Source organism: Phyllobates terribilis, unplaced genomic scaffold (assembly GCF_046119375.1).
Source record: "Phyllobates terribilis strain yellow unplaced genomic scaffold, ASM4611937v1 Scaffold_11__3_contigs__length_659146591, whole genome shotgun sequence".
In the NCBI taxonomy this organism is placed as follows: domain Eukaryota; kingdom Metazoa; phylum Chordata; class Amphibia; order Anura; family Dendrobatidae; genus Phyllobates; species Phyllobates terribilis.
The window spans coordinates 340,932,894-340,960,261 of NW_027362771.1; the positions used below are offsets into that span (position 1 = coordinate 340,932,894).

General features: G+C 45.1%; 1 protein-coding gene across 1 annotated transcript in view; it reads left to right on the top strand.

Annotated features, from left to right (window-relative positions):
• Window positions 1-8,591: 8,591 nt before the first annotated feature.
• SNUPN (snurportin 1) overlaps window positions 8,592-27,368 on the top strand; it is a 38,826-nt gene continuing 20,049 nt past the window's right edge. Inside the window, exons 1-7 of the mRNA XM_073650786.1 lie at window positions 8,592-8,734; window positions 13,459-13,635; window positions 19,796-19,964; window positions 20,590-20,694; window positions 21,853-21,949; window positions 25,820-25,917; window positions 26,213-26,290. Of these exons, the coding sequence (XP_073506887.1) occupies window positions 13,475-13,635; window positions 19,796-19,964; window positions 20,590-20,694; window positions 21,853-21,949; window positions 25,820-25,917; window positions 26,213-26,290 (708 nt within the window). The 5' untranslated portion in view covers window positions 8,592-8,734; window positions 13,459-13,474. The remainder of the gene's footprint in view (window positions 8,735-13,458; window positions 13,636-19,795; window positions 19,965-20,589; window positions 20,695-21,852; window positions 21,950-25,819; window positions 25,918-26,212; window positions 26,291-27,368) is intronic.

The following is a 27,368-nucleotide window of genomic DNA, read 5'->3' on the forward strand; positions in this document are numbered from 1 at the left end:
GAGCGCTGCCAGGTGAGCAAGCAGGCTGGTCCATAGACAGACTGACAGGTGTAGGAAAGCAGACCGTCGGACCGCAGGCTTGCAAGCAGGTAAATGGATATCAGGCAGGTATCAAGCAGGAATCAGGCAGGTAACTGGCAGGTAACAAGCAGGAATCTGGCAGGTGACTGGCAGGTAACAAGCAGGAATCTGGCAGGTGACTGGCTGGTAACTGGTAACGGGACCTGAGGGCTGAAGCAGAGTGAAGGCTTTGCAACAACATTGCTCGGGCACCTCCATTTTGGAGGAGGTGCCTTAAATATGGGAGGTCCTCCGGCAATTGGCCCGGGGACTCCTTAGGACGGCGCGCGCGGTCCCTTTAAGAGAGGGGGAGCGCGCGCGCGCGCGCCCTAAGCACACTGCCGGGGAAGGAGCGCGTGCCGGAAGCAGCGGGGAGAGAAGCGCTGGAGGATGCCGCGCCAGGAGCGGGGAGGTGAGAGGGACGGCGTCTCTGCCTAGTACGGGGCAGAGACGCCGATGCTACAGTACCCCCCCCTTTAGGCCCCCTCTTTTTTTGGCCAGAAAGAAATTTTTCAAGGAGAAGCAGGGCGTTGATGTTCTCCCTGGGTTCCCAAGTTCTCTCCTCAGGACCAAACCCCCTCCAATCTACCAGAAAAAAGGTCTTTCCTCTTACCCTCTTGGAGGCCAGAATACTCTCTACCTCAAAGACGTCATCAGCGGAAACCGGAGCAGGAGGGGCACCTGGATTATTGGAAAAAGAGTTAAAGACAACGGGTTTGAGGAGAGATACGTGGAAGGAGTTGGGAATCCGCAGGGTGGCCGGGAGTTTTAATTTGTAGGCCACAGGGTTAATTTGCCTGAGGACTTCGAAGGGACCGATGAATCGAGGGCCCAACTTGAAGGAGGGTACTTTGAGCCGCACATGTTTGGACGAGAGCCAAACCTTGTCTCCCGGACGGAATTGAGGCGGATCCAGACGTCTCTTATCAGCATATCTCTTCATCCGCTCAGAGGACAGAAGAAGAGCGGACCTGGTACTCTCCCAAATAGTAGAAAATTCGCTGACAAGAGACTCCGCAGCAGGGTTGTCCACAGAAACGGAGACAGGGAGCGGAATCCGGAGGTGCTGGCCATAGACAATAAAGAACGGGGACTTGGAAGAGGATTCGCTCTCGTGGTTTTTATAAGAGAACTCGGCCCAAGGAAGGAGGTCCACCCAATCAGAATGGTGGGCATTAACAAAGTGCCGGAGATAGCTGGTAAGGATCTGATTGATCCGCTCCACTTGACCATTGGACTGAGGGTGGTAAGCGGAGGAGAAGTCCAGGGTGACGTCCAGCAGTTTACATGTGGCTCTCCAGAAGCGTGAGGTAAACTGAACCCCTCGATCCGACACGATGTGGAGGGGTAGGCCATGGAGACGGAAGATATGGCGAATAAAGTCCTTAGCCAGCTCAGGTGCAGACGGAAGACCAGGCAGGGGAATGAAGTGGGCCATTTTAGAGAAGCGGTCTGCGACCACCCAAATGACAGTACACCCGGCAGAGACAGGAAGATCGGTAATGAAGTCCATAGCGATGTGTTGCCACGGGGCAACAGGTATGGGAAGCGGCAGGAGATGACCAGCTGGTAAGTGTCTGGGAATTTTGTTGCGGCCACAAGATGAACAGGCAGAGACGAAGTCTACCACATCCTTACGCACGGTAGACCACCAGTAATGCCGGGAAATGAGTAGGAAGGTCTTCTTTTGGCCGGCATGGCCAGCTAGTTTAGAAGAATGACCCCAGCGAAGAACCTTCTCACGGTCTGGAGGTGCCACGAACGTCTTGCCGGGTGGAAGACGAGTCAAATCCAAGGGGGCCACATTCATCACCTTGGAGGGGTCGATAATGTGCATAGGCTCCTCCCCTTGGTCGGAGGACAGGAAGGATCGGGACAAGGCATCAGCTTTGACATTTTTGTCCGCCGGGCGGAAATGAAGGATGAAATCGAAGCGAGCAAAGAACAAAGACCACCGGGCTTGACGTGGATTAAGTCTCTGGGCATTTTGGAGATATGCCAGGTTCTTGTGATCCGTATAGATGATCACCGGGTATAGAGCCCCTTCAAGCAGGTAACGCCACTCCTCCAGCGCCTATTTAACGGCAAGCAGTTCTCGGTCTCCTATGGAGTAATTGCGCTCAGAGGAGGAGAAGATTTTAGAGAAAAAGCCGCAGCTTACAATTCTCCCGGAGGAAGACTTCTGGGTGAGCACCGCTCCGGCTCCAGAGGAGGAGGCATCAACCTCCAGGTAGAACTGTTTGTTGCAGTCCGGACGGTGCAGCACAGGGGCAGAGGAGAAGGCTTGTTTCAGGGAAAGGAAGGCCTCCTCAGCTTCGGATGACCATACCTTGGGATTTGCTCCCTTACGGGTGAGCGCAGATATGGGCGCAGTCCGTGACGAGAAGTGAGGAATGAAGAGACGATAGTAATTAGCGAAGACCAGGAATCGCTGTATCGCCTTCAAGCCCTCCGGACGGGGCCACTTTAGGACAGCAGAGAGCCTCTCGGGATCCATTCGCAAGCCTGTCTGGGAGATAACATAGCCCAAGAAAGGAAGAGAGGTCTGCTCAAAAAGGCACTTCTCGTATTTAGCATAGAGGTGGTTCTGCCTGAGCCTAAGCAGGACCTGACGAACATCCCTCCGGTGTGTGGGAAGATCCGGAGAGAAGACCAAGATGTCGTCCAGGTATACCACCACGCAGGAGTAAAGAAGGTCACGGAAGATGTCGTTGACCAGTTCTTGGAAGACGGCGGGAGCATTGCAGAGACCGAAGAGCATCACACGGTACTCATAGTGTCCGTCCCGGGTATTAAATGCTGTTTTCCACTCGTCTCCCTGACGGATACGGACCAGGTTATAAGCTCCACGTAGATCCAGCTTGGAGAAGATCCTGGCGCCTTTAAGACGATCAAATAACTCAGAGATGAGCGGAAGGGGGTATTTATTTTTAACCGTGATCTGATTGAGTCCTCTATAGTCAATACAGGGGCGCAGCGAGCCGTCTTTCTTTTTGACAAAGAAGAATCCGGCTCCAGCCGGGGAGGTAGATTTCCGGATAAATCCCCTAGCCAGATTCTCTTCAATGTACTCAGACATGGCCCGGGTCTCGGCTGCAGACAACGGGTAGATACGCCCACGGGGAGGAGTGGCGCCAGGTACCAGGTCGATCGGGCAGTCATATGGCCTATGGGGTGGCAACGTCTCTGCTTCCTTCTTACCGACGACGTCCGCATAGGGCCAGTAAGGAGCCGGGAGACCTGGTAAATTAGCTGGAGTAGGCGGAGGGCGAACTGGGCGGACCGGAACCAGGCAGGTCCTATGGCAGTCTGGACCCCATCGGAGTACTTCACCGGATCGCCAGTTCAATACGGGTTCGTGTGTCTGGAGCCAAGGTAGACCTAGCAACAGGGAGTGAGAAAGTCTGGACAACACATGGAATGAGATTTCCTCAGAGTGCAGCATTCCCACCTGCAGGGTTATGGGTTCAGTGACGAGCAAGATGGTCTCCGAGAGAAGTCTTCCATCCACGGAGGCGACTGATAATGGTTCAGCCAGGGACTTGGTGGGAATACGGTATCTCTCTACCAGAGACTGGGAGATGAGGTTTCCAGCAGCTCCAGAATCCAGGTAGGCAAGTTCAAAGTGACGGTTTTCTCCCCAAGCAATAGAGACCGGTAAAGTCAGAGACGGAGAGGGCTTACTTTTGTCTAGGACGACCTCTCCGAGCGGTCCTAGACACTGGCGTTTCCCGGCTTCTCCGGGCAGGAACGGATGAAGTGCTCCATACTGCCACAATAGAAACAGCTTCCCTCGGCTCGGCGAGATTCTTGGCGAGATTTGACCATCTTGGTCTGGTCGATCTGCATAGGTTCAGGCGAGGGCGCCCGCGGAGTGACTGATTGAGAGGCAGGTCTCAGGGAAGTAGGAGCAGAGCAAGAAAAGTCTTTCTCCCAGGTAGTCTCTTTGGCACGTTCTTGGAACCGAATGCCAATCCGGGTAGCTAGTGACACCAGGTCATCCAGAGTGGTAGGAATGTCCCGACCAGCTAACTCGTCCTTAATTCGACCGGAAAGACCCTCCCAGAAGACGGACACCAGAGCCTCATTTTCCCAGGCAAGCTCAGAAGCGAGGGTGCGGAACCGTATGGCATATTGGCCCACGGTGAGACTCCCTTGGCGGAGACGTAGCAGTGAGGAGGCAGAAGAGGTTTTCCGTCCAGGTTCATCGAAGACTTTCCGGAAAGCAGCGAGGAAAGACGGCAGGTCGGACACCAGGGGATCCCCTCTCTCCCACAGGGGATTTAGCCATGCCAGTGCCTCCCCAGTAAGATGGGACATGATGAAGGCCACCTTGGCTCGGTCGGAGATGAACTGGTATGCCAATAGCTCAAAGTGCAGGGTGCACTGGTTTATGAAACCCCGAGCTAAAGTAGGTTCGCCGGCAAAGCATGGAGGTGCCAGAAGCCGAGGTCCATAGTCGGGTACCATGAAGGGACTGGATTGCGGTACCGCAGGAATGGGCATGGCTGGACCAGAGGTAGACATAGACAAGTCACACAATGCGCCTAGACGAGAGTTAACGGACTGTAGATAGGACAGTACCACCTCCTGCTGAGTTTTCTGACGTAAGACTTCCTGGTGCAGATCGGAGATCTGGGGGCCACCGGGTTCCATGGCCCGAGCAAACTGTAACGGGTCTGGGAGGTGGAACCTCTGTGCAACTATACAAGGGGGCAGTCCATGTAAGGAAGCGGGTGGCTCCCAGGGAAGACGGGCAGGTAGTCACGGCAAGTGACAGGGACAGTCTCTGGGTAGAGGGGCAGGTAGTCACGGCAAGTGACAGGGACAGTCTCTGGGTAAAAGGACGGGTACTCACGGCAAGTGACAGGGACAGTCTCTGGGTAGAGGGACAGCAGGCAGGTGGCTGGTGAGCGCTCCCAGGTGAGCGGGCGAGAGTCTCTGGACGGGCAGGTGGTCACGGCAAGTGACGGCAGAGCCTCCAGGTAGGCTAGCAGACAGGTAGCAGGTGAGCGCTCCCAGGTGAGCAGGCAAGAGTCTCTGGACAGGCAGGTGGTCACGGCAAGTGACGGCAGAGCCTCCAGGTAGGCTAGCCGACAGGCAGCAGATGAGCGCTCCCAGGTGAGCAGGCGAGAGTCTCTGGACAGGCAGGTGGTCACGGCAAGTGACGGCGGAGCCTCCAGGTAGGCTAGCAGGCAGGTAGCAGATGAGCGCTCCCAGGTGAGCGAGCAGGCTGGTCCATAGACAGACTGACAGGTGTAGGAAAGCAGACCGTCGGACCGCAGGCTTGCAAGCAGGTAAACGGATATCAGGCAGGTATCAAGCAGGAATCAGGCAGGTAACTGGCAGGTTACAAGCAGGAATCTGGCAGGTGACTGGCAGGTAAAAAGCAGGAATCTGGCAGGTGACTGGCTGGTAACTGGTAACGGGACCTGAGGGCTGAAGCAGAGTGAAGGCTTTGCAACAACATTGCTCGGGCACCTCCATTTTGGAGGAGGTGCCTTAAATATGGGAGGTCCTCCGGCAATTGGCCCGGGGACTCCTTAGGACGGCGCGCGCGGTCCCTTTAAGAGAGGGGGAGCGCGCGCGCGCCCTAAGCACACTGCCGGGGAAGGAGCGCGTGCCGGAAGCAGCGGGGAGAGAAGCGCTGGAGGACGCCGCGCCAGGAGCGGGGAGGTGAGAGGGACGGCGTCTCTGCCTAGTACGGGGCAGAGACGCCGATGCTACACCGCAGCTCGCATTGATGTGCCATGCTGGATGAGCTGCACTACCTGAGCAACTTCTGTGGGTTGTAGAGTCCGTCTCATGCTACCACGAGTGTGAAAGCACAACCAACATTCAAAAGTGACCAAAACATCAGCCAGAAAGCATTGGTACTGAGATGTGGTCTGTGGTCCCCACCTGCAGAACCACTCCTTTATTGAGTGTGTCTTGATAATTGCCAATAATTTCCATATATTGTCTATTCCATTTGCACAACAGCATGTGAAATTGATTGTCAATCAGTGTTGCTTCCTAAGTGGTCAGTTTTATATCACAGAAGTTTGATTTACTTGGAGTTATATTCTGTTAAGTGTTCCCTTTATTTTTTTGAGCAGTGTATTTGGACTTTATCTAGTACTGTCTATCCCCTTTCTGCTGCATGACATTTTATCACGGAGCAGGCATATGGAGTAGGCTCAGGGGCTGTTCCACAAAACCAGCACTTGCATCTAACAGAAGCAAAAGGAGTTCACTCTAATCACTCATGTGTAACCACTTAGAGCAGGGGTGGGGAACCTCAGGCTTGTAGGCTGTTTACAGCCCACGATTACCTTTTCTTTGGCCCCGGGCAGATTCCCAGGGACCGCAGTGCTTGGGCCGGTAGCTGTGTTTTGATGGCCACTGGCCCATTAATTTCTTCTTGCTCTGTTAGCACTTAAACACAACGTTCACTACAGAATGCTGAAGCGCCTGCAATGAAAGATTATAGCCTGACACCAGTGCCAGCGTCACGATATACTTTGCGGATGGAGTTAGCACTCGATTTGTATGGCCCCTGAAGGATGGTATAAATATCCAAATGTCCGTTAGCAGAAAAAAGGTTCCCCACCCTTGACTTAGAGGGAATCTGTCACCAGGTCTGTCACCTGAGAGCAGCACTAAATAGGCTTCTTGCTGTACAATTGTTAAAAACGACTTAAAAAAATAAAAAATAAATACATTTTATGAGTTTTTTTCCACAACAAGAAGACAACACAACTCTGGGTAACCATACGCCTTATATCATACAGCCATAAGTCACCTTCTACTAGTCACCTAATGTATTTCACATTTCTCATATTTGTCTGGAGCTATTATTCTCTCCTTAGTATTATTATTATTACAGCGACATTTAGTCCATGGCGCTTTACATGTGAAAGGGGTATACATAGCACAAACAATTACAGTAAATTTTGAACAATACAATATTACTGTATTATCTATAAAATCATTGTTTATTTATTTATTTTTATTTTTTAAAAACATCATTTTTATTAGAATTTTCATGAAACAAAAATAGTCCAGTTTAGAGAAGGTGATCAAGTAGACTGCAGACTGGGCAAACATTGTTAATATTTGTTGATTTAACTGGAATGTCGAGAAAAACAAAATTGAGAACAAAAACAAAATACACAATGCAAGATTGACCTTTCAGTTTTTAACTAATAGTCGAACATAAAAGCCAGATGATGTTGTAATTATTTAATTAATTAATGCCATCAAGAAAACTATTTTTTTTTCCTCCCCTCCCCTTTTTAGGTCAAATGCAAAAAAATCATTGTTTTATCAACAGTATATCTATTATCACTAAAGGACTAGTATATCTGCCGCCCATGAGCTCTGTATAACCTCACCTCCTCCAGTGATAGTTTTCTGCCTATGCAAAGTGTACACGGAAATCTGCCAATCAGTGTGTGTGTGTGTGTGGGGGGGGGGGGGTAATACAGAGCTCAGCATTCAGAGAACTGGGAGATCTGCAGCACATAAAACTGGCATGTTATCAAAACTGCAGCAAGAAGCCCAGTGACACATCTCTGGAATCAGGGTCTCAGTCCCTACATCATGCTTCTCTCAGATGAGTAGCATAAACCTAGTGACAGATTCCCTTTAAATGCTGCTGTTAATCTCTGACAGCAGCATTTAAGTATCACAATCGGAGTGAAGAACCATAGGTTCCCCAGCTATGTGATTTTGGGGTGCTGATGTGTTGCTATGGTACTGGAGGCAGCAGAAGGCTCCCGCTGCTGCCATATTGATGCTCCTGTGAAGCCTATCCACGGCAGACCACGATCTTTACTATGTATTGCAACACCAAAGTAGAGCTGCATATAATACAACTGATCAAATGATCGCAGTCACCCGGAAAGACTAAAAATAAGCTGAAAAGTTAAAGATTTTAAAAGTATATGTTAAATGACGTCTCTTCCTATCCAAAAATAAATTAAAATACAGAAAATAAGCACATTCAGGAGCCGCCGTGTCCATAAGAGTCCGATCTATAAAAACATAAACTGATTTGACCTATAAAGGAAAACTCCAAACACTAGAAAAATTATAAGCGCCCAAAATGCTTTTTTTGAGGAGTGTGGGGGGAGGGGTCACTACACCTGACCCAAAACATGCAATAAACAATGATCAAAACATGTCACATTGATACCCCAAATAAAAACCAATAAAACCCACAGCTCAGTGTAAAGAAAAGGTCACCACAGCTCAGAGACTGAGAAACAATGCAGGTATCAGGCTCGGAAAATGGAGACACAATCCACATTTATTGATTTTATTACAAAGTCCAGAGTTTTTTAAGCCACTAAAATAATAAAAACTCGAAGACGCGTCAATGTGAGGAACACTGCGCTCCCTCAATGGACGGCGACATCCCGCCGCGGGGAGCGTCACCTCAGGCTGGCCGTAGCGCCGCCGCCCAGTACTCATTATTACACAGCGCCCCCAGTGGTGCCTTGTAGAAAACACACTACGTATATCTCCCGCCCACAGACTAAACCTCTGCTCGTGAGCTGTCACATGGCGTAGTCATGTGACCATGACGTCATGAAAGGTCCTTCTGAGGAAAGGTGCTGAACAGCTAGTGCAGCAGTGTCTGTGACTGGCCACCGGCGGGTGCGGTGCAGCCTCCTACCCGGCTCCAGAGGTGAGTGCGGTGCTGGCACCTTGTTACTATGTGAGTGGCATATCCGGGGGCACGTGTGGTAGTGACTGCTGACGGGCGCTGTACAGTGGGCACGTGTGGTAGTGACTGCTGACGGGCGCTGTACAGTGGGCACGTGTGGTAGTGTCTGCTGACGGGCGCTGTATTGTGGGCACGTGTGGTAGTGACGGGTGCTGTATTGTGGGCACGTGTGGTAGTGACTGCTGACGGGTGCTGTACAGTGGGCACGTGTAGTAGTGTCTGCTGACGGGCGCTGTATTGTGGGCACGTGTGGTAGTGACGGGTGCTGTATTGTGGGCACGTGTGGTAGTGACGGGTGCTGTATTGTGGGCACGTGTGGTAGTGACTGCTGACGGGTGCTGTACAGTGGGCACGTGTAGTAGTGACTGCTGACGGGCGCTGTACAGTGGGCACGTGTGGTAGTGTCTGCTGACGGGCGCTGTACAGTGGGCACGTGTGGTAGTGACTGCTGATGGGCGCTGTATTGTGGGCACGTGTGGTAGTGACTGCTGACGGGTGCTGTAGTATTGTGGGCACGTGTGGTAGTGACTGCTGACGGGTGCTGTACAGTGGGCACGTGTAGTAGTGTCTGCTGACGGGCGCTGTATTGTGGGCACGTGTGGTAGTGACGGGTGCTGTATTGTGGGCACGTGTGGTAGTGACGGGTGCTGTATTGTGGGCACGTGTGGTAGTGACTGCTGACGGGTGCTGTACAGTGGGCACGTGTAGTAGTGACTGCTGACGGGCGCTGTACAGTGGGCACGTGTGGTAGTGTCTGCTGACGGGCGCTGTACAGTGGGCACGTGTGGTAGTGACTGCTGATGGGCGCTGTATTGTGGGCACGTGTGGTAGTGACTGCTGACGGGTGCTGTAGTATTGTGGGCACGTGTGGTAGTGACTGCTGACGGGTGCTGTATTGTGGGCACGTGTGGTAGTGACTGCTGACGGGTGCTGTAGTATTGTGGGCACGTGTGGTAGTGACGGGTGCTGTAGTATTGTGGGCACGTGTGGTAGTGACTGCTGACGGGTGCTGTATTGTGGGCACGTGTGGTAGTGACTGCTGACGGGTGCTGTATTGTGGGCACGTGTGGTAGTGACTGCTGATGGGCACTGTATTGTGGGCACGTGTGGTAGTGACTGCTGACGGGTGCTATAGTGTGGCCACCTGTGCCACCTTCTTCTTGGTAACATAGAAGCCAATCTTTTTAAATAATTTCTAAATGCACATTTGCTTTTGCACAGAAGATGGTACAGCATGAGCTGTACTAAGTGCACACCTGATCCACTGTACAAAGTGTCCCCAGCTTAGTCCTGGGGAATCCATGCTGAATGGAAAAACCCTGTGTGGATCCGTGACAGAATCTGCCTGTATGGGGTGCGGATCCTGTATCAGATCTGCTGCAGATTTTAGCCTGCGTACTGCAAAGAGTGAAATCTGCTGTGATCAACCGCGCCAAGAAGTCATATTCTGCTGGTGTAAACATCCACAGAGCAGGTCAATTTCTGTGTGTGTGTGTATATATATTTTCTGCCAGTGATAGCGCCGCTCACAGGCAGAAAAGGCAGAGGGAGGTAATTATAAAGAAGTTGCTATTCATCATAAAAACGCTTTTGCATATTTTAAATAGTAGTGTTCATCCATAGAATATTATTATTATTGCACCGTTTATTCCATGGCGCTTTACATATGACAAATATGTTCAGGAAAATTGTCCGTTGTGTCCATTTTAATACTGCATAAACATTTATAGAGACTTTGTTTTTGCTGCCCCATCTGAGAGCATTATAAAGTAGGGGTAGAAATCCTGTCTAATAGTGGGTCACTTACTGGGCTTCTTGCTGTGGTTTTGATAAATTGCCGTTTAACTGCAGTATTTCTGCTAGTTCTCTCAATAATAAGAACCTATGTATGCCTTGATATTCATAAGCTCTGTATAACTCCACCCCCACCTCTGCTTGGCAGCTTTATTCCTATGCACGGTGTATGCAGAAAACTGTCAATCAATGGTGTGGGTGGAGTTATACAGAGCTCATCATTGAAAAGATAAGCAGAGCTGCAGCAGATAACAGTGATTTATTCATTTTTTTTTCTTCAAAACTACAGAAAGAAGCCTAGTAAAGTTGCATTTACACTGAAATATTATCGAGACTAAACAGGCTGCCGATCACTCAATAAATGAGCAAAACGCATGTCCATTGGGTGAAATGATCTATTGTGGAGTGCAAAGATCCATCAATCTTGGCTATGAATCGTCCTGCCGAGAACAGTGCCAACCTATGCCCACTAAGTGATCTGCTACAGGTCGTTCAGAGCCCATCTTCCTATGTAAACAGGCTATCAAGCGGTCGGTGGTTTAAGCAACTGGTGGTGGGCAAGAATTTATTTAGTGCTGCTGGTCGGTCAGTGTAAATGGAATCTAAGTGACACACCACTGGAATGATAGTCTCTATCCCTTTGGTATGCTGCCCTGAGATTGGGAAGCGACATGTACTTTTATGATGGCATTTTTTTTTTCTCTGGTCTGGTGCAGTATTCTGAATTTACAGGTTTGTTGTGCTAAGGCAACTTTAGGACCCTCTAAGGGTACGTGCCCACAATCGGGAATAGCAGCGTTTGGATGCAGCTCACCTGCCCTGTGTCCAACACACTGCATTGTACAGTAGAAGCAGAGTGGATGGAATTTATAGAAATCCTATGCCCACTGTGCTTCTATTTGACGCCGCGTAAACTCACCCGTGGGGCGGCTTTAGGAGCCGCAGCATGTCAATTTCTGTTGCAGAGATGCTAGTCTCCACAACAGAAATTTCCACAATAGAATGTATTGGGTACAGTAACTTCATATGTGTTCAATGAACACGTGCAGATTTACCTGCGTGATCAGATGCAGCGAAAATATGCTGCATCCAAAGCGCTGCTATAACCTGATTGAGGGTACATAGCCCGATAAACCTATGTATGCCTCTAGTTTGCTACAAATAAATACTTGCATGTTCCCTCAGACTGTCCTCATCTCCCACCTGGATTATTGCTATGTCCTCCTCTCTTGCCTCCAAACTAACACTCTTGCACCTTTCAAAACTATCCTTAACTCTTTTGGTTGATTAATCTACCTCCAATCTGCCAATCCCTTCACTTGCTTCCAATTCCCCAGCAAATCCAGTTGAAATTATAAACAGTGATTTACAAGGCTGTCCATAATCTGTCTCCTCCAAACTAGCGTAATCTCCTGATACCTCCCCATACAAAATCTCTGGTCCTCACAAAACCTCCTCCTCTTTTCCATGCTCATACGTTCTTCACTCAACAGTCTTCAAGATTTTTCCCGAGTATCCCCCATCCCCTGAAATTCAGCACCTCGGCATGTCCGACTATCTTCCACAATGAAAACCTTCAGACACAACCTGAAAATCTACAGCCTACAATAACCCCGCTGCCAGCTCACTACCACTGGAGCTGCTCCATCCCGCAACCCACTGTCTCCCCAATAGCATGAGGACGGGGTCCCCTCTCTCCCTCTGTACCAGTCGGACACTGTTAGTTTGCTTACTGTGTTTTATATGTATTACATCTATGTAAACCCACTTCACATGTACATCACCATAAAATTAATGGCACTTTAAAAATTACTAATAATAATTAGGCTCGGTTCACACATTGGATATTTGTAGCAGACTTCTAAGCAGAAATCCAGAGTTTCTGAATCAAAAATCCATGCTTATGCTTGTATTAGGCGTTGTTCCCACTTAGGACCTCATGCTGTAAGATTCTTAAAAACTCGCTCACTATGCTGGAGCTGTAAAATGCAGTGGATTTTCCATAAGCATTTTTTCACTGTGTGGGAACTTGCTCTAAAGCAGCAAATGTGCAGCATAATACAGCACCAGCTTGCTAATTCATGCAATTTTGTAAATCTGCCATGTGTCCGTGGACCTTTAAGCCCCCCCCCATACATGTTGCACTAATGTCGGCCCTACCCGCCTGTAGTGACAGGTATAGCTTACACTAATATGTATGGGGGCACCGGCCAACTGATTGTCAAGGGAGAGATTGATTGGGCATGTCTGATTCCGGACTGCCAATCACTTTGTTCCCCCTGAGATAACCCGCTGGCAGACAACTGCTATCTCATGGAGCACACCGGAGCGCTCAGCCGAACGAGCACTTCTGTGTATGGGAGAGATGGCTGCTGGCCTAACCATCTGCCGAACCTTCGTGCAGCCGACAATCATCTGATGTGTATGGCCGGCTGTAGTCTCCTCTGTGTGGTGTAGCACACGCCTTGCAGTCGCACATATTGCAGTCTTGCAGCCAGGACAACATGCCTGTTGTTTCAAGCAGTTTGGCTGTGGCAGATTGTTTGTGAAGACTTCTCCTACCAAGCCGTTAATTACACATAATGTCTGTCGGGCAATCCACCAACTATGTGACGTTTCCAGATATGAAAAAGGCTTGAGAGAAAATTGCCTTCAGTCTGTGCATCCTTGCTGCAGTGTGACTTGGTAAATAGGTATTTCTATACATACAGTGAAATCTGGGGGGAGGGAATATCCCAAAGAAAAAGCTTGTCATCATGCTTTCTGCTCTGCACACATTGTTCACCATTCTGTTATTGGGCTTTGTGTATGTATACCGGTGTATCTGTAGGTTCATTGGTGTGCCTCCACACACGTGTCATTTGTCCTTTCTAATTTTCTGTCCTGCACAGATTACATGAACAGCAGATGATGGACTCCCTCACTGAGGCCCTTGCGGGGAGCTTCGCTGTTTCTTCCCACCTCAATAGTACTTCAGCTCCTCATCCAAGATTGGCTCAGTATAAAGGCAAATACAGCTCTCTGGAGCAGAGCGAGCGCAGGAGGAAACTGCTGGAACTACAGAAACTGTATGTGATCAGCACTGCTGAGTATTACTTTCCATTATTTGTCTGACTGCTGATTTCATCGGGTCACATTAGACCATTAGTATGCCCTTGATACTTTTTATCTTATCTCCTTAGTGATCACCAATACATCTTTAGTTTTTACTGACCTGAGATACAGGTGACAAGGGTGGGGGCTTCCTCTTTAACCCCATCAGCAACCTGAGATTGCTATTGTGGTCCTCATGGTTCATCGCCAAATAACGGCCTTAGTCTGACGGCTATAGTGACTTGTTCAGAAGTTAGTAACATTAAGGAGGTAAAAATAACATTTTTCATTCCTGTCATGCCACTTTGCATTAATTCCTCAAACGCACCTGAAGGGTTAATGAACTACCAGACAGCAGTTTTGAATACGTTGAGGGGCGCTGATTTAAAATGGTATCACTTTTGAGGTTTTTCCAATATTTAGGTCTCCCAAAGTCACTTCAAAACTGATTAGGTCCTTAAAAAAAATAATTTTTGTAAATTTCCATGAAAAATTACTGCTACATTTTTAAAACTTCCAACATCCTAAAAAAATAAAAGAAAATTTTATAGATGGTGCTGATGAAAAGCTGAGATGAGGGAAATGTTATGTATTAACTATTTTGTGTGGTATGACTGTCTGCATTAAAGGGATAATCATTCAGAGTTTGAACATTGCTAAGTTTTTGACAATTTCTAATATTTATTTATTTATAAAACATATAAATTTATCATTAACATAAAGTACAATGTGTCACGAAAAAAAGTCTCCAAATCACTGGGATATGTTCAAACATTCCAGAGTTATTGGCTTGCCACATAAAGTGACACATGACAGATTTGAAAAAAATGGCCTGGTCACTAAGGGGTTATGTTGAGGACCTAAAATATATATGACCATATCCTATACATAACTTAACTTATCATTCATTCTGTTTAGATGTAACATAAAGTGAAATGCAAATGTTATGTGACTGTTTAGCTTCAGTTCTGTTACAAGTACTTCTCACAAAATTAGAATATCATCAAAAAAAGTTAATTTATTTCAGTTCTTCAATACAAAAAGTGAAACTCGTATATTATATAGTCATTACAAACAGAGCGATCTACTTCAAGTGTTTATTTCTGTCAATGTTGATGATTATGGATTACAGCTAATGAAAACACAAAAGTCATTATCTCAGTAAATTAGAATACTTTATAACAACAGCTTGAAAAAATGTTTTTAAAATCAGAAATGTTGGCCGACTGAAATGTATGTTCAGTAAATACACTTAATATTTGGTCGGGGCTCCTTTTGCATCAATTACTGCATCAATGTGGCATGGCATGGAGGCGATCAGCCTGTGGCACTGCTGAGGTGTTATGGAAGCACAGGTTGCTTTGATAGCAGCCTTCAGCTCGTCTACATTGTTGGGTCTGGTGTCTCTCATCTTCTTCTGGACAATACCACAGATTCTCTATGGGGTTAAGATCAGGCGAGTTTTCGGACCAATCATGCACAGTGATACTGTTGTTTATAAACCCGGTATTGGTACTTTTGGCAGTGTGGACAGGTGCCAAGTCCTGCTTGAGAATGAAATTTCCATCTCCATAAAGCTTGTCGGCAGAGGGAAGCATGAAGTGCTCTAAAAATTTCCTGGTAGACGGCTGCCCTGACTTTGGTCTTGATTAGTGATGCTCAGCTACTTGTTGCTCGGGTCGAGCAAATTGGAATGCTCTAGTGCTCGGTCCGAGTAACAAGCCCAATGTAAGTCTATGGGAAACTCGAGCATTTTTCTGGCGGCCACCTTCCCCCGGCGGTCTGCAGAGGGCCTAAAAATTGCCCAAATCGATGGGAACAGTGCTCAAATAGCATGGGGAAGACCCCTGGAAGCATTTCTGACTCAGGTCACTGCTGTCAACAATGTTGTCAGAGGTATTACGCCACTTTTACGGACTCGCAATAAAAACTACAAAAATGAAACCAAACTGGATTTTCATGGGAAATATGTTAAGGAACATCCTTTCCAGGGTAATGACTTGTATATAAGGCAAAATAAATATACAAAAACCAAAATGCTCCTCCACACCTTGGGCTATGTTCACACATACCTTTTTTGACTCATTTTTGAACTTTTGCATTGCTTTCAACCAAGACAAATGCATTCACTGGGAAATGTCATTTTAACATTTTACAACCTTATCTGGCCATGCGGTGTGTGGCATGGGGAAGACCCCTGGAAGCATCTGACTCCCAGGGCACTGCCTAAAACTATGGTCATCTCATCAGACGTAATCCTAGATTACTGCGGTAATAATAAAGACATTTTTGGCAACGTGACAAATCTTAAACTCCATTTAAAATGGGCAAAGTGTGTGTCAAGGGATGGGGAAGTGGAAGTTATGGTGATGGTGATAGTGCACGCCGAGGCTGTGGGCAAGATGAAACTGCCTTCTGAGGGAGCACCACAAACACCCACGTTATGTCGAACTACCTTCCGGTCCCAATTTCTAGGGGGCCGCGGAACACCACTATTGAAGCCAGAGCAGTGTGAAAAGGTTGTTGTTGGATAGGTTGTTGTGTTCCACATGGTCCAGTCTCGCTAGATGTGAGTCTGGATCACATTATTATTACTTTATCGCCATTTATTCCATGGCACTTTACATGTGAAAAAGGGGTATACATCGCAAAAACAATTACAATAATCTTGAAAAAAAAATGTAACAGCGACTAGTACAGGAGAGGAGAGGACCCTACCCGCGAGGGCTCAGTCCACAAGGCATGGGTGAGGATAAAGCTGGTCTTGCAGTGGTATGGTGGAGCGAGGGTTACTGCAAGTTGTACGTTTGTCGCAAGGGATGGATCTTCAGCTTCCTTTTAAAGGTTTCAACAGTAGGCGAGAGTCAGAAATGGTGGGGTAGAGAGTTCCAGAGAAGGGGGGATGCACGGGAGAAATCTTGTATGCGATTGAGGGGAGTAGAGAAGGAGATCTTGTGAGGATCGGAGGTTGCGTGCAGGTAAGTAACAGGAGACTAGGTCACAGATGTATGGAGGAGACTGGTTGTGGATAGCTTTGCATTCCAAGGTTAGGGTTTTGAACTGGAGTCTCTGGGTAATGGGGAGCCAGTGAAGGGATTGACAGAGAGGAAGGGGACAGGTGGATTAGTCGGCAACAGAGTTTAGGATAGATTGGAGGAATGCGAGCGTGTTAGAAGGGAGGACACAGAGCAGGAGGTTGCAGTCGTCGAGAAGGGAGATGATCGCATGCAGTATTGTTTTTGTAGATTCGTGGTTGAGAAATGTGCGGATCCGGGAGATTTTTTTTACTTGGCGTCTGCATCTTCCTCACCCTGATCCTCCTTCCTCCCACTATTCCGAGTGCCCTGAGACAACTGATCCCACACTTGGACACTTAGAAGAGCTGTTTTGTTCATCTTTCCATTTATAGATTCTGGCCTCTCGCTCGGTCCACTTGGAAGTGGAAAGAGCTTGGATATGTGGTTTGAAGGAGAGATTAGAGTCCTGGGTTACCCCAAGAGCTGTTCACTTTTCCATCGATAAATTTGGGACTCTCGACCGGCCAGCTTCGAGCAGGGCAACAGAAAATCACATGTAGCGATTTGAGGAGCCATGGTCACCCGAAGGTGACGGTGGGAAAGTGCAAATACCGTGGATAATAATGAGACACAATGGACAGAAAGTCAGGCGTGCGGAAGTGGAAAACGAAGCGGTGGACGATGAAGTCACTAACCTAACCTGGCAAGGGGACATGTAGAACAAGGACAGCAGCACACAGGGGGAGGGAGGCGTAGTACCACAACAGGCCGGAATAAGCAGTGTGGTGGCCACAGACACAAGGCGGTCAACCGGTCCCCGGAACACAAACACAACGGAAGTTGCCAGTACAACTGTTAGGTCTTCCCAAGTCTGGTTCTTTTTTAAAGACCTATAATATGACACTATGACGAGCATAGCGGAGCCAGGTCTTATATAGACTTGATGATGCTGTGCGGCCGGCCAGACCACTGTAATGCCCACAGCCAACATGGCTACGGCATATTACAGTGCATGGCAGGCAATCCCTGCATGTTCATTGACTCTCTAAAGAGCGCCAAACATGCAGGGCAGGGACCCGAGTTCCCACCCGATCAACTCGGAAATAATTGCTGAGCTTGTCGAGCACCGTGATGGTCGGGCGAGCACGTTCGCTCATCACTAGTCTTGATAAAACACAGTGGACCTACACCAGCAGATGACATGGCTCCCCAAACCATCACTGATTGTGGAAACTTCACACTAGACCTCAAGCAGCTTGGATTGTGTGCCTCTCCACTCTTCTTCCAGACTCTGGGACCTTGATTTCCAAATGAAAATTGGAACTCGGGGAACCTTATGGAGTGTGTCAATGACTATTTTCTGGACATCTGTCAAGATAGCAGTCTTCCCCATGATTGTAGGGCCTACTGAAATAGAGTAAGGGACCTTTTTAAATGCTTAGGAAGCCTTTGCAGGTGTTTTTTGTTAATTATTCTAATTTACTGAGATAATGACTTTTGTGTTTTCATTGGCTATAAGCCATAATCATCAACATTAACAGAAATAAACACTTGAAATAGATCACTCTGTTTGTAATGACTCTCTATAATATACGAGTTTCACTTTTTGTATTGAACTGAAATAAACTTTTTGATTATTCTAATTTAGTGAGATGCACCTGTAGATATAAACACTAACCTGAGATATTTGTGGGTTATTTAGTACACCTTCTTATACAGACATGGGTTGGTTCAGAAGGTTGCAAGCATATTACAGTAAAAGTTTTCCCAAGATGGACATTTATCACCTAGCCACAGGATTGGCGATCGATATCTGATCGCTGGGGAAGTCTACTGCTTGGGACCTTTAGCAATCACAAGAACAGGAGTCCTTCCTGAGCCTTCCATTCTTCTTTACTGCATGTCCTCAGTGAGGCGTGATAGCTGAGCATGTGCTGCTGCTCCATTCACTGTCTATGGGGATTGGTTGTCTTGTCAGTCTATAGAACTTGATTTGAGCAGCACCATGCGTTTTAAAGGGAATGTGATATGCCACAGGAGAAGGCTGGTGCGCTGTCCGATCAAGGAAGGAGATGACACAGCAGCTATATGAAGATGCCTTTATTCAATATCTTCAAAAGCACCAGCTTCTAACCCGCTCCGCTCCAGAATGAGTAAGAACTTGGTGCTGTTTCCCACTCCATAGGTAAATATGTATATTCCCTCACACCACCATAACCACCTCTTCTTCTGTAAAGGGAATCTGTCACCAGATTTTTGCTACCTAATCGGAGAGCAGCATAATGAGACCATCAGAGACTCCGATTCCAGCAGTGCATCACTTACTGGGCTGCTTGCTGTAGTTTTAATAATCTCCTACTGATAAAACTGATTTTACCACTAGAGGACTAGTAAACCTGTTGCCAGGTAGTCCTCCATATTCATGAGATCTGTATAACCCCGCCCCTCCACTGATTGGTAGCTTTCTGCCTATGCACAGTGAACACAGAAAGCTGTCAATCAGAGCTCATCATCTAGAGAATTGGTAGATCTGCAGCAGATGAAGCACAGATTTTAACAAAACTGCAGCAAACAGCCCAGTAAGTAATACATAGCTGGAATTGGTGTTTCTGCCCCTACATCATGCTGCTCTCAGCTAGGGTAGCAAAAACCTGGTGACAGATTCCTTTTAAAGTTCTCCCCAATGTAGTTATGCAGTGATGAGAAAAGAGGGATTGGGCACCCTCAGCACCCTCAGCAATCAGATACTTATCCTGTGGATAGGTGATAAATGTATAACTGGAAAACCACTTTAGTTTTGCCATACCACCAAACTTAAAGTTGCAAGTGACCTTGCAAATATGATACAACTAAAACACGACTATCTCTCTCATAGATAGCAAATGGAAGTGATTTTATAGCAATTCACCCCTATCATGGATTATTAACCTTATCTGTAGTAATTTTGGTCCCAAGAGCAGATCACAAATCTGTATATTGAGTGCATCTACATATGAATAATTTTAAGCGGACATGTTTTGCATAAATAAACACGAGCGCTTCTGGACAATATGCACTCGAAGCTCACATTCCATGTAAGAATGATACAATTTCTGCTGTTATAACTATTCATTGCCAGAAAGCGCTTGGACTATATAAACCATGCTCGCCGGCTCGCATCTGGAGATTGGACAGACCAAGATGAAGAGAAGGATGAGGATGGGAAACAAACAGAAGACATAGATGAAGACGCAGAGGACATGGATGTGGAGCCTTGCAAAAAGTTACCCAGACACTATGCTAACCAGGTACTAACTTTTTTATTAACGTTTTAATAAATAGGTGATAGGTGAATATTTTTGTTTTTTAACCAAACCAGTGTTCCACAATAGCAGGATGGAGTAGGTAGGCAAACGATATCATCCAATCGCTCATACTATATACTGAAATGCCACAGTCTCCTTTGAACGCCAGCCACCAACATGACAGGCATGAGGGTCTTCAGCAGACCCCTAACTTTCATGGCAACCCATCGGCACCTCGCGATCGTGAGGCATGGGGCTGATGGACGCTTGGAACAGCACGCTATACATATCGCTGTGAGAGATTGACAGCGGCATCTAAGTTGTTAACCACAGTGGGCAGAGCTCAGCTCTACCTGCTGCTGTTAGAGGCAGATGATGGCAGAATAACACCGCCATCTTTTGCAGGGAATGGTGCAGGCTTGACTTGTGAGCCTGCTTGAAAGATGTGGTCCAGACTAATATCAGGAAGGGGATAAAGTGGCTGTCTCATTGGACCATTTCTATAAATTGCCATCACTAATAATATTATTGCAATTAATAATCTATTTCTCTTTTTAATGTCTAGCTCATGGTATTTTTTTGGCCTTTTTATGTGTTTCTCTCTCTCTCTCTCTCTCTCTCTCTCCAGATTATGCTTTCTGAGTGGCTAATAGAAATTCCTCAAGATCTGGCTGATCTTTGGATTCTTGTAGTCTGCCCCACTGGAAAGCGTTCTTTGGTTGTGGCTTCTCGGGTGAGATCTATTTTGTTGTCTGTCATTATAGATTTGTTATTGCTTTGCCTTTCATGAAGTGTATATTAGATCTCTTTTCAAATATTCCTTTGCTGGTTGCGACATAGCAGTTATTCTGTACAGAAGATGTATGTCGTACATATGGCTCACATGTGATTGCATATTGCTTAGTTATTGCACCAGTCAGTACTCATTAACTTCTCTGTAGAATTTTGTATTGTCATTGTGTGCTTTATGTGCAGTTGTTTGGTTTTTATTTTGCCTTTTTTCGATGCATCTATTCAATCTATTCTTTTTTTTTTTTTTAACTAGCATATATAAGATGCAAAATGAAGAGAAAAAAAAAATGTGCAAAGCTTCTTTCATTCTGTAACTCTTTACATCTGGACTGCATTTGTGGCAAATGAAAAAAATTGTGAACAGAGCCAAGAATGCTTCTTGCATGACAATTTGGCACAGTTTTTGACACACAGGAGTGGATTACTAGGATATGCCACCAATGTTAACACTTGTCAAGAGAATGAAGCAGCCATAAACATTAAGGTGCAAAGGGCCATACTGCAAATGATTGAGGCCTCCTCATTGAGAGATTTGGGGTCTCTTTTACATGTTCTAGAGAAAAGACATTAGTCCATCAAGTTGAACCTTTCTCCACCAGTTATACATTCTCTATTGCTGGATTACTTATAACTCATCACGCCATTAGTGGTGAGAAAAGCATCCGGTCCTTTTATATGCTGATACCGCTTCTGCCATTACTGCCTCTTGTGGAATCGCCTTTCTGCCACATGTTATGAAGGCCCCCTGGCCCTTAATAAGGTCATTGAAAGGAATAAGTCATATGCCAGTCCTTTGTATTGACCAGACGACGACGATGATGATGATATAAAAATATATAATATTATTATTATTATTATTATATATATATATATATATTTTTTTTTTTGGGGCAGGGGGGTTCTCATAGTCAGACTATAATTGATCACACACTAATGGCACACATACTAGGGTTATGCTATAAATATTATCCACATAAATTCTCTTTAGGCATCTCTCAATTGTATAATAAGATTTTTTTCAATTATGTATACCTTTCTGTTTCTCCTGGTAGGATGCCTCCATATTAATTTATTTTTTTTTGTTACCCACCCTACATAGGGTTCTACTGCAGCTTATACTAAAAGTGGGTACTGCGTGAACAGGTTTCCATCATTACTACCAGGTGGAAATCGGCAAAACAGTGCCAGTGGTAAAGGTAAGTCTGATTGTTAGTGTTTGCTTGATTAAACATGTTTTTAGTGTAGATGAGATGTGAGACCTAAACTTGCTACTGACTGGTATATACCCTAGTGCAGAACAGGAGAGAGGAGAGCGAGAGGGATTAGTAACCTACTGCGGCTGCTATGTCTACTGTGGCATCTGATATAGAGGCAACAAATGCATTCAGTTCATGTGCATAAAGTCATATAAAAGTGATGGTATAATTTATAAAGTGCATGTACCTTGTACAAGTGAATAATTTTCACGAAGTATATGCACAAATTAAAATCAAATGAGCACATGAAAACCTTCCACCATATTATCTAAGGGCAAGTAAACAGTACTAGACGCTAGACAATAACTATTGTTTCACACCTTAAGAGCTCCCATACACATTAGACTAATATTGGACGAACCCACCAATGTAATCCATTGACAAAGTTGTGCAGATGCAACCTTTTTGTATGGCAAAAAAACTGATTTCAACTGGATCTGTGTTTTTTTTTTTTTTTTGTTTGTTTTTTTTTCCTTAACATTGAAGTCTATGGAAAACTAATCCATTTAATAGGCATCCGTTTTTCTTCCATTTCAAAAGGATCAGTTTTTTGCTTACTGGATGAGTTTCAAATGGAAGGAAAACGGATGGTTTACTGGACATGTGAACGTAGGCTAATGTTTATGGGGGTGCCAGCCAACGGATTGTTGGGGGAGATGTCAATCAGTTGTGTCCAATTTTGGGCTGCCAGTTGCTTTGCTCTTCCAGAGATAAGCCACTGGCAGAGATGTCTGTCAGCAGCTTTTTCATAGAGAACACAGTGCACATTAAGCAGCCATCTAAGTGTCTGGCCACCTTAGGCTATGTGCCCACGATGCAGAAATGCTCTGGATTTTTCCTGAGTGTTTTTGCATCTCCCTGGCAGAAAAAACGCATGCAGATTGCACATGTGGATTGTACACGGTTTTTCCTGCCAGGGACATGCGGATGTGAAGCGTTCTTCACATGCATTTTCGCATGCGGGTTGTCAAGCGCTTTCCAAGCAATTTTAGCATCACTTGGAAAAGTGCTTGACAACTTGGTCACACTATATAAATCCATGCAACCGGCATGGATTTATATAGTGTGACCGTAAAAGAATGGTACCCGGGTTTGGAGAAGAGGCGACTCTCCTCCGGACCCGGGTACCATAGTACCAGTAACAAAAAAACAAACAAAAAAAAAAGAATAAAATAAAAAATATACATTATACTTACCTTCTGATGGTCCCCGGTGTCCTTATCCGATGCGTCTTGGCTTGCTGGCAGCTCGCGGTGGACTAAAAAGGACTTGCCATGACTAATTTTTTGTGGTACCCGGGTCTGGAGGAGAGTCTCCTCTTCTCCAAACTCGGGTACCATCCGCACATTGAAGCGCATGGAATCCACATCTGCAGATGCAGTGATGCGGATGTCATGCGATTCAATGCAAGTCAATGGCGGTGAAAACGCCGCGATTCCGCAAAAATAATTGGTAATGCTGCGGATTTTTCCGCAATGATAATCCGCAGCGGAAATTTCTGCAGCATGTGCACATGCGGATTATCATTGGGGACCATGGCAGACCTTCTACTAAGCGTTTTTTAAGCGTTTCTGCAGCGGAATTGCCGCTGCGGAAACGTTTAAAAAAAACGCATAGTGGGCACACAGCCTAAGACTGCAGGTGCCATTGTTTGGTATCTAGGACGATTTACTTGCCTTTAGATAATATGGTGCCACAGCGTCTGAATACTGTACAAAATAGAAGCGGCATTCGAGATTGGCTTATCACCAATCAAGGTCCTGTCCTACGTAGTAGTGTTCACTGAACATCAAGCGTGACTTTTGTTTGATGTGGGGTGAATCCTGATTTTAATTTCTGCATTCACATGGTGTTAATTATTCACCTATAAATCATATAATTAGTTTAAATGAATTTATGCACATGAGCTGAATGTGTTTTCCCCCAATATAGTCATTATTATTATTTTAGTTATGTAATCATATTTGCAGTATGGTACTTAAAGCGGGTTCTCTGAGAAATGTGATAAAACGAGTGAAGTACTTTTCAATATTAAACATTTTTCAAAATACCTTTTTATTTAGCAAAAAAGTATGCCTTATCAAAAACCTAAAGAAATGAACTATTTGCTAAATAGCAATAGTGCATGAAAATAGCACAGGGTACTTAGTTAACATAATTTTGATTAAAAAAAAAAAAAATGTAAAAGCCATCCTGCCACGTCAAGGTGACCCTAATCAGGACAGTCCTAAAATGTGAATAAGGGTCGAGCAGGACCAAGAACCCGACTAATGGACACCCAATACTCACTGCACTGCAAAAACTGTCATTCTCGATCAGCTAAAGAAAGATGTTTGTCTTCTCCTTTACTGAGGAATGCTGGTTCACGATGCCTGATTGGGCGCTGCTTTGATCTGACTTATGTCTTGAGCAGAGGTTCTTCACGCAGCCCATACTGAGTGTCCTCTGAAATCTAAGACAGGTGCTCACTGATTTATGGCAGGTGCCATCTTTAAAATCCTGACAGAGCAATAGATAAAGAATATCTTTTTGCTAAATAAAGGTATTTAGAAAAAGAAATGTAATATTTAAATGTGTATTATATATTTTATAACAATCTCGGAGAACCCCTTATATGGTACCCCATAGAAATGCTTGAGAAAAGTTTGAGATGGAACTGAAACATTGCTGCTGTAAGTCATGGATTAAATAAAGGCACTTTCACTTTTTTGTACCTGGAGTACTGACATTTTTTTTAGATTAATATATTACATTTAGGAAGAGTTATAAGAAATGTTAGCATCTCCAATTTACAGAAAATCCAAAAATGACAAAGGCAGCACTCCATAGGTGACGATTTATTGGCCAATCATGTCAGGGCGACGTTTCGTTCCAAACTGAGGACCTTTTTCAAGCAGTGAATCATTGTTCAACAATCCTATAAATAGGTGTTCCAATCAGTTAGTGATTAATATATAAATACATTTTCATAAGATTTATACATATACAAAGTGCTAAATATTTGTGCTATAATTTATATAATATCTCAAACAAACAAATTTTACATTTCATGTCAATAACCATCACCTATCCATATTCTAGTTCAATTGATGCCAATTACCACACATGCGCATAATCTATAATAATTCTAATAATCAGTATGATTCACCCTACCACTAACATACATGTAATATAGAAAAGTGATATTACACTGTCAGATTTTTTTTTTCTTTTTAACTGATTTTGAACATATTTGGATTTTTCTAAGTGGGGCACAATGAAAATGACAACTTCACCATATGCTACTTTAACAGTATAGAGCAAAATGGCCCGTAATGGGGAAAAATGTACTAAAGAAAGGGGTTGGGGGAAGGGAGATTTGGGAGTAGGGGAGAGGCAACAATTCATTATGAGACCAAGGCTTCAGTGGCAAGTTGTGGATAAATGTATGTGATCCATGGCAATCAGATTGTGGTAAACTTGCCTTGTGTTTCTGTAAGAATACTGCTTAGCTTTTCATTGATTTTTAATTACTCTAATCTGGATTTTGGGATTTTTTTTGGGGGGGCGGTGACCAAACAAAGCTTTTTCCCAGGTTTTAGCAATGGTTTGCTTGGAAGCTAAAAATATATAGGAAAGCGGTTTGAATTGGAAGGGTATCATTTTAGCTGCTTTCAAATTTGAGGAGGGGGGCATCTTCAGAAGTTCAGCATAGAAGAGAGAAAATTAGACCATGCACTCTAGAGCAGAACCGACTCAGTCTAGGACATGACCACCAGCTAGAGATCTTTTCTGGCAGATGATGTCAATGTTGCATGTTCTCTATTACAGACTACACCATTCTAGACTGCATATATAATGAGGAGTCTCGCACATATTACGTGTTAGATGTCATGTGTTGGAGAGGACACCCGGTGTACGACTGCCAGGTAAGTCCTGAATATAATCCAGATAAGAACAAGACTTTTCTGCTTCTTGTTAGTCCAGAAGAGTGTTCGCCGGTTTCTCCATAATGGAGACTGGTCACTGAATAGGTGTAGTAATTTTTATCTATAACTGACTTTCTAGATTTGGAACATAAATGGTTTAATAGTGTAACCCTGACATGTTCTTGTGTGTCGTCTTTGCAGACATTGTATAGTTATTATACAGCAATTGATGTAAAGACGTTTTAATCCTCCTCCGTTTCATTTGCTCAGTGATAATGGCAGTTCTCTTTCACAGACTGACTTCCGATTTTACTGGCTCCAGTCGAAGCTGCAGGAAGAAGACGGGTTGTGTAATATTTCCAAGGTCAACCCTGTAAGTAAAGAATTAGATGGAATTACAGAGACCAGTAAGTAGAGGAGTAGTCCCCAACCAAGGGCTAGTAGCCGCATAGGCTTCACATTGGAGGCCCTGGGTTCTGAAAGTATGGTATCATATTCTCTCCTCCTACAAGAATTGCAGAAGGAGAGATGACGATATGCCGGTGTATGCCGTCATTGTGCAGCGTGTCTTCATGTCTATTCCTCTATGATTGTGGAAACGCAGATGTTAACGCATTCTGATCACATTACATAGCAACATAATAACATGACCTCCTGTCTTCTCATGACACAAGATGATAGAAATAGAAATTTGTGCCGTATCTATAGCAAAAAATATGTACACTTCATCCATGTAGCGTAACAGCACTGACTGACATTATTAAGAAAAAACAACTCGTGTATGCAAAGTCTGAAGTGAGATGCTGGAAATGGACTTTTCATCATTTATTTTCAGTAGGTGGGTAACATGCTAAAATGAAAGTGTAGTGTATGTTAAAATGACAGGTCTGTCCCTTATACATGTGGAGTGATTGGTCATGAATACATGGCTATGATGTTACATGTTGACATGCAATCCTTGCATCATTAATAGCAAAGCTAATTCTCAAATCTACAGTTAAAAGTACAGGAAAAATTATTTTTTTTGGTAATCATTTTATTTAAATTCTGGCCTATTCCTTCCCTTGTCCAGTGTGGAGATGTCATCATTAACCACAGTCTTGTATGCCATCCATGCCCGTTTTCGATAAGGCTTGCCCAGCCTATTGCCCGAAAAAGCCATTGTACAATGTAGCATTAACAGAAACATGTCCTAACCCCCCCTTTCCCCTTTTTTTTGACTAGAAAAAGGCTCGTTACGTGTCAGTCATATATGACTCTGTACACAATCTGTTTTTCGCAGCACCATTTAATCAGTTACAAGACCATTTTCAGTTTCCCATACAACACAATTGCAATCTATCTATCTATCTATCTATCTATCTATCTATCTATCTATCTATCTATCTATCTATCTATCTATCTATCTATCTATCTAAAAATTTCTGTTAATGCTACATTGTACAATGGCT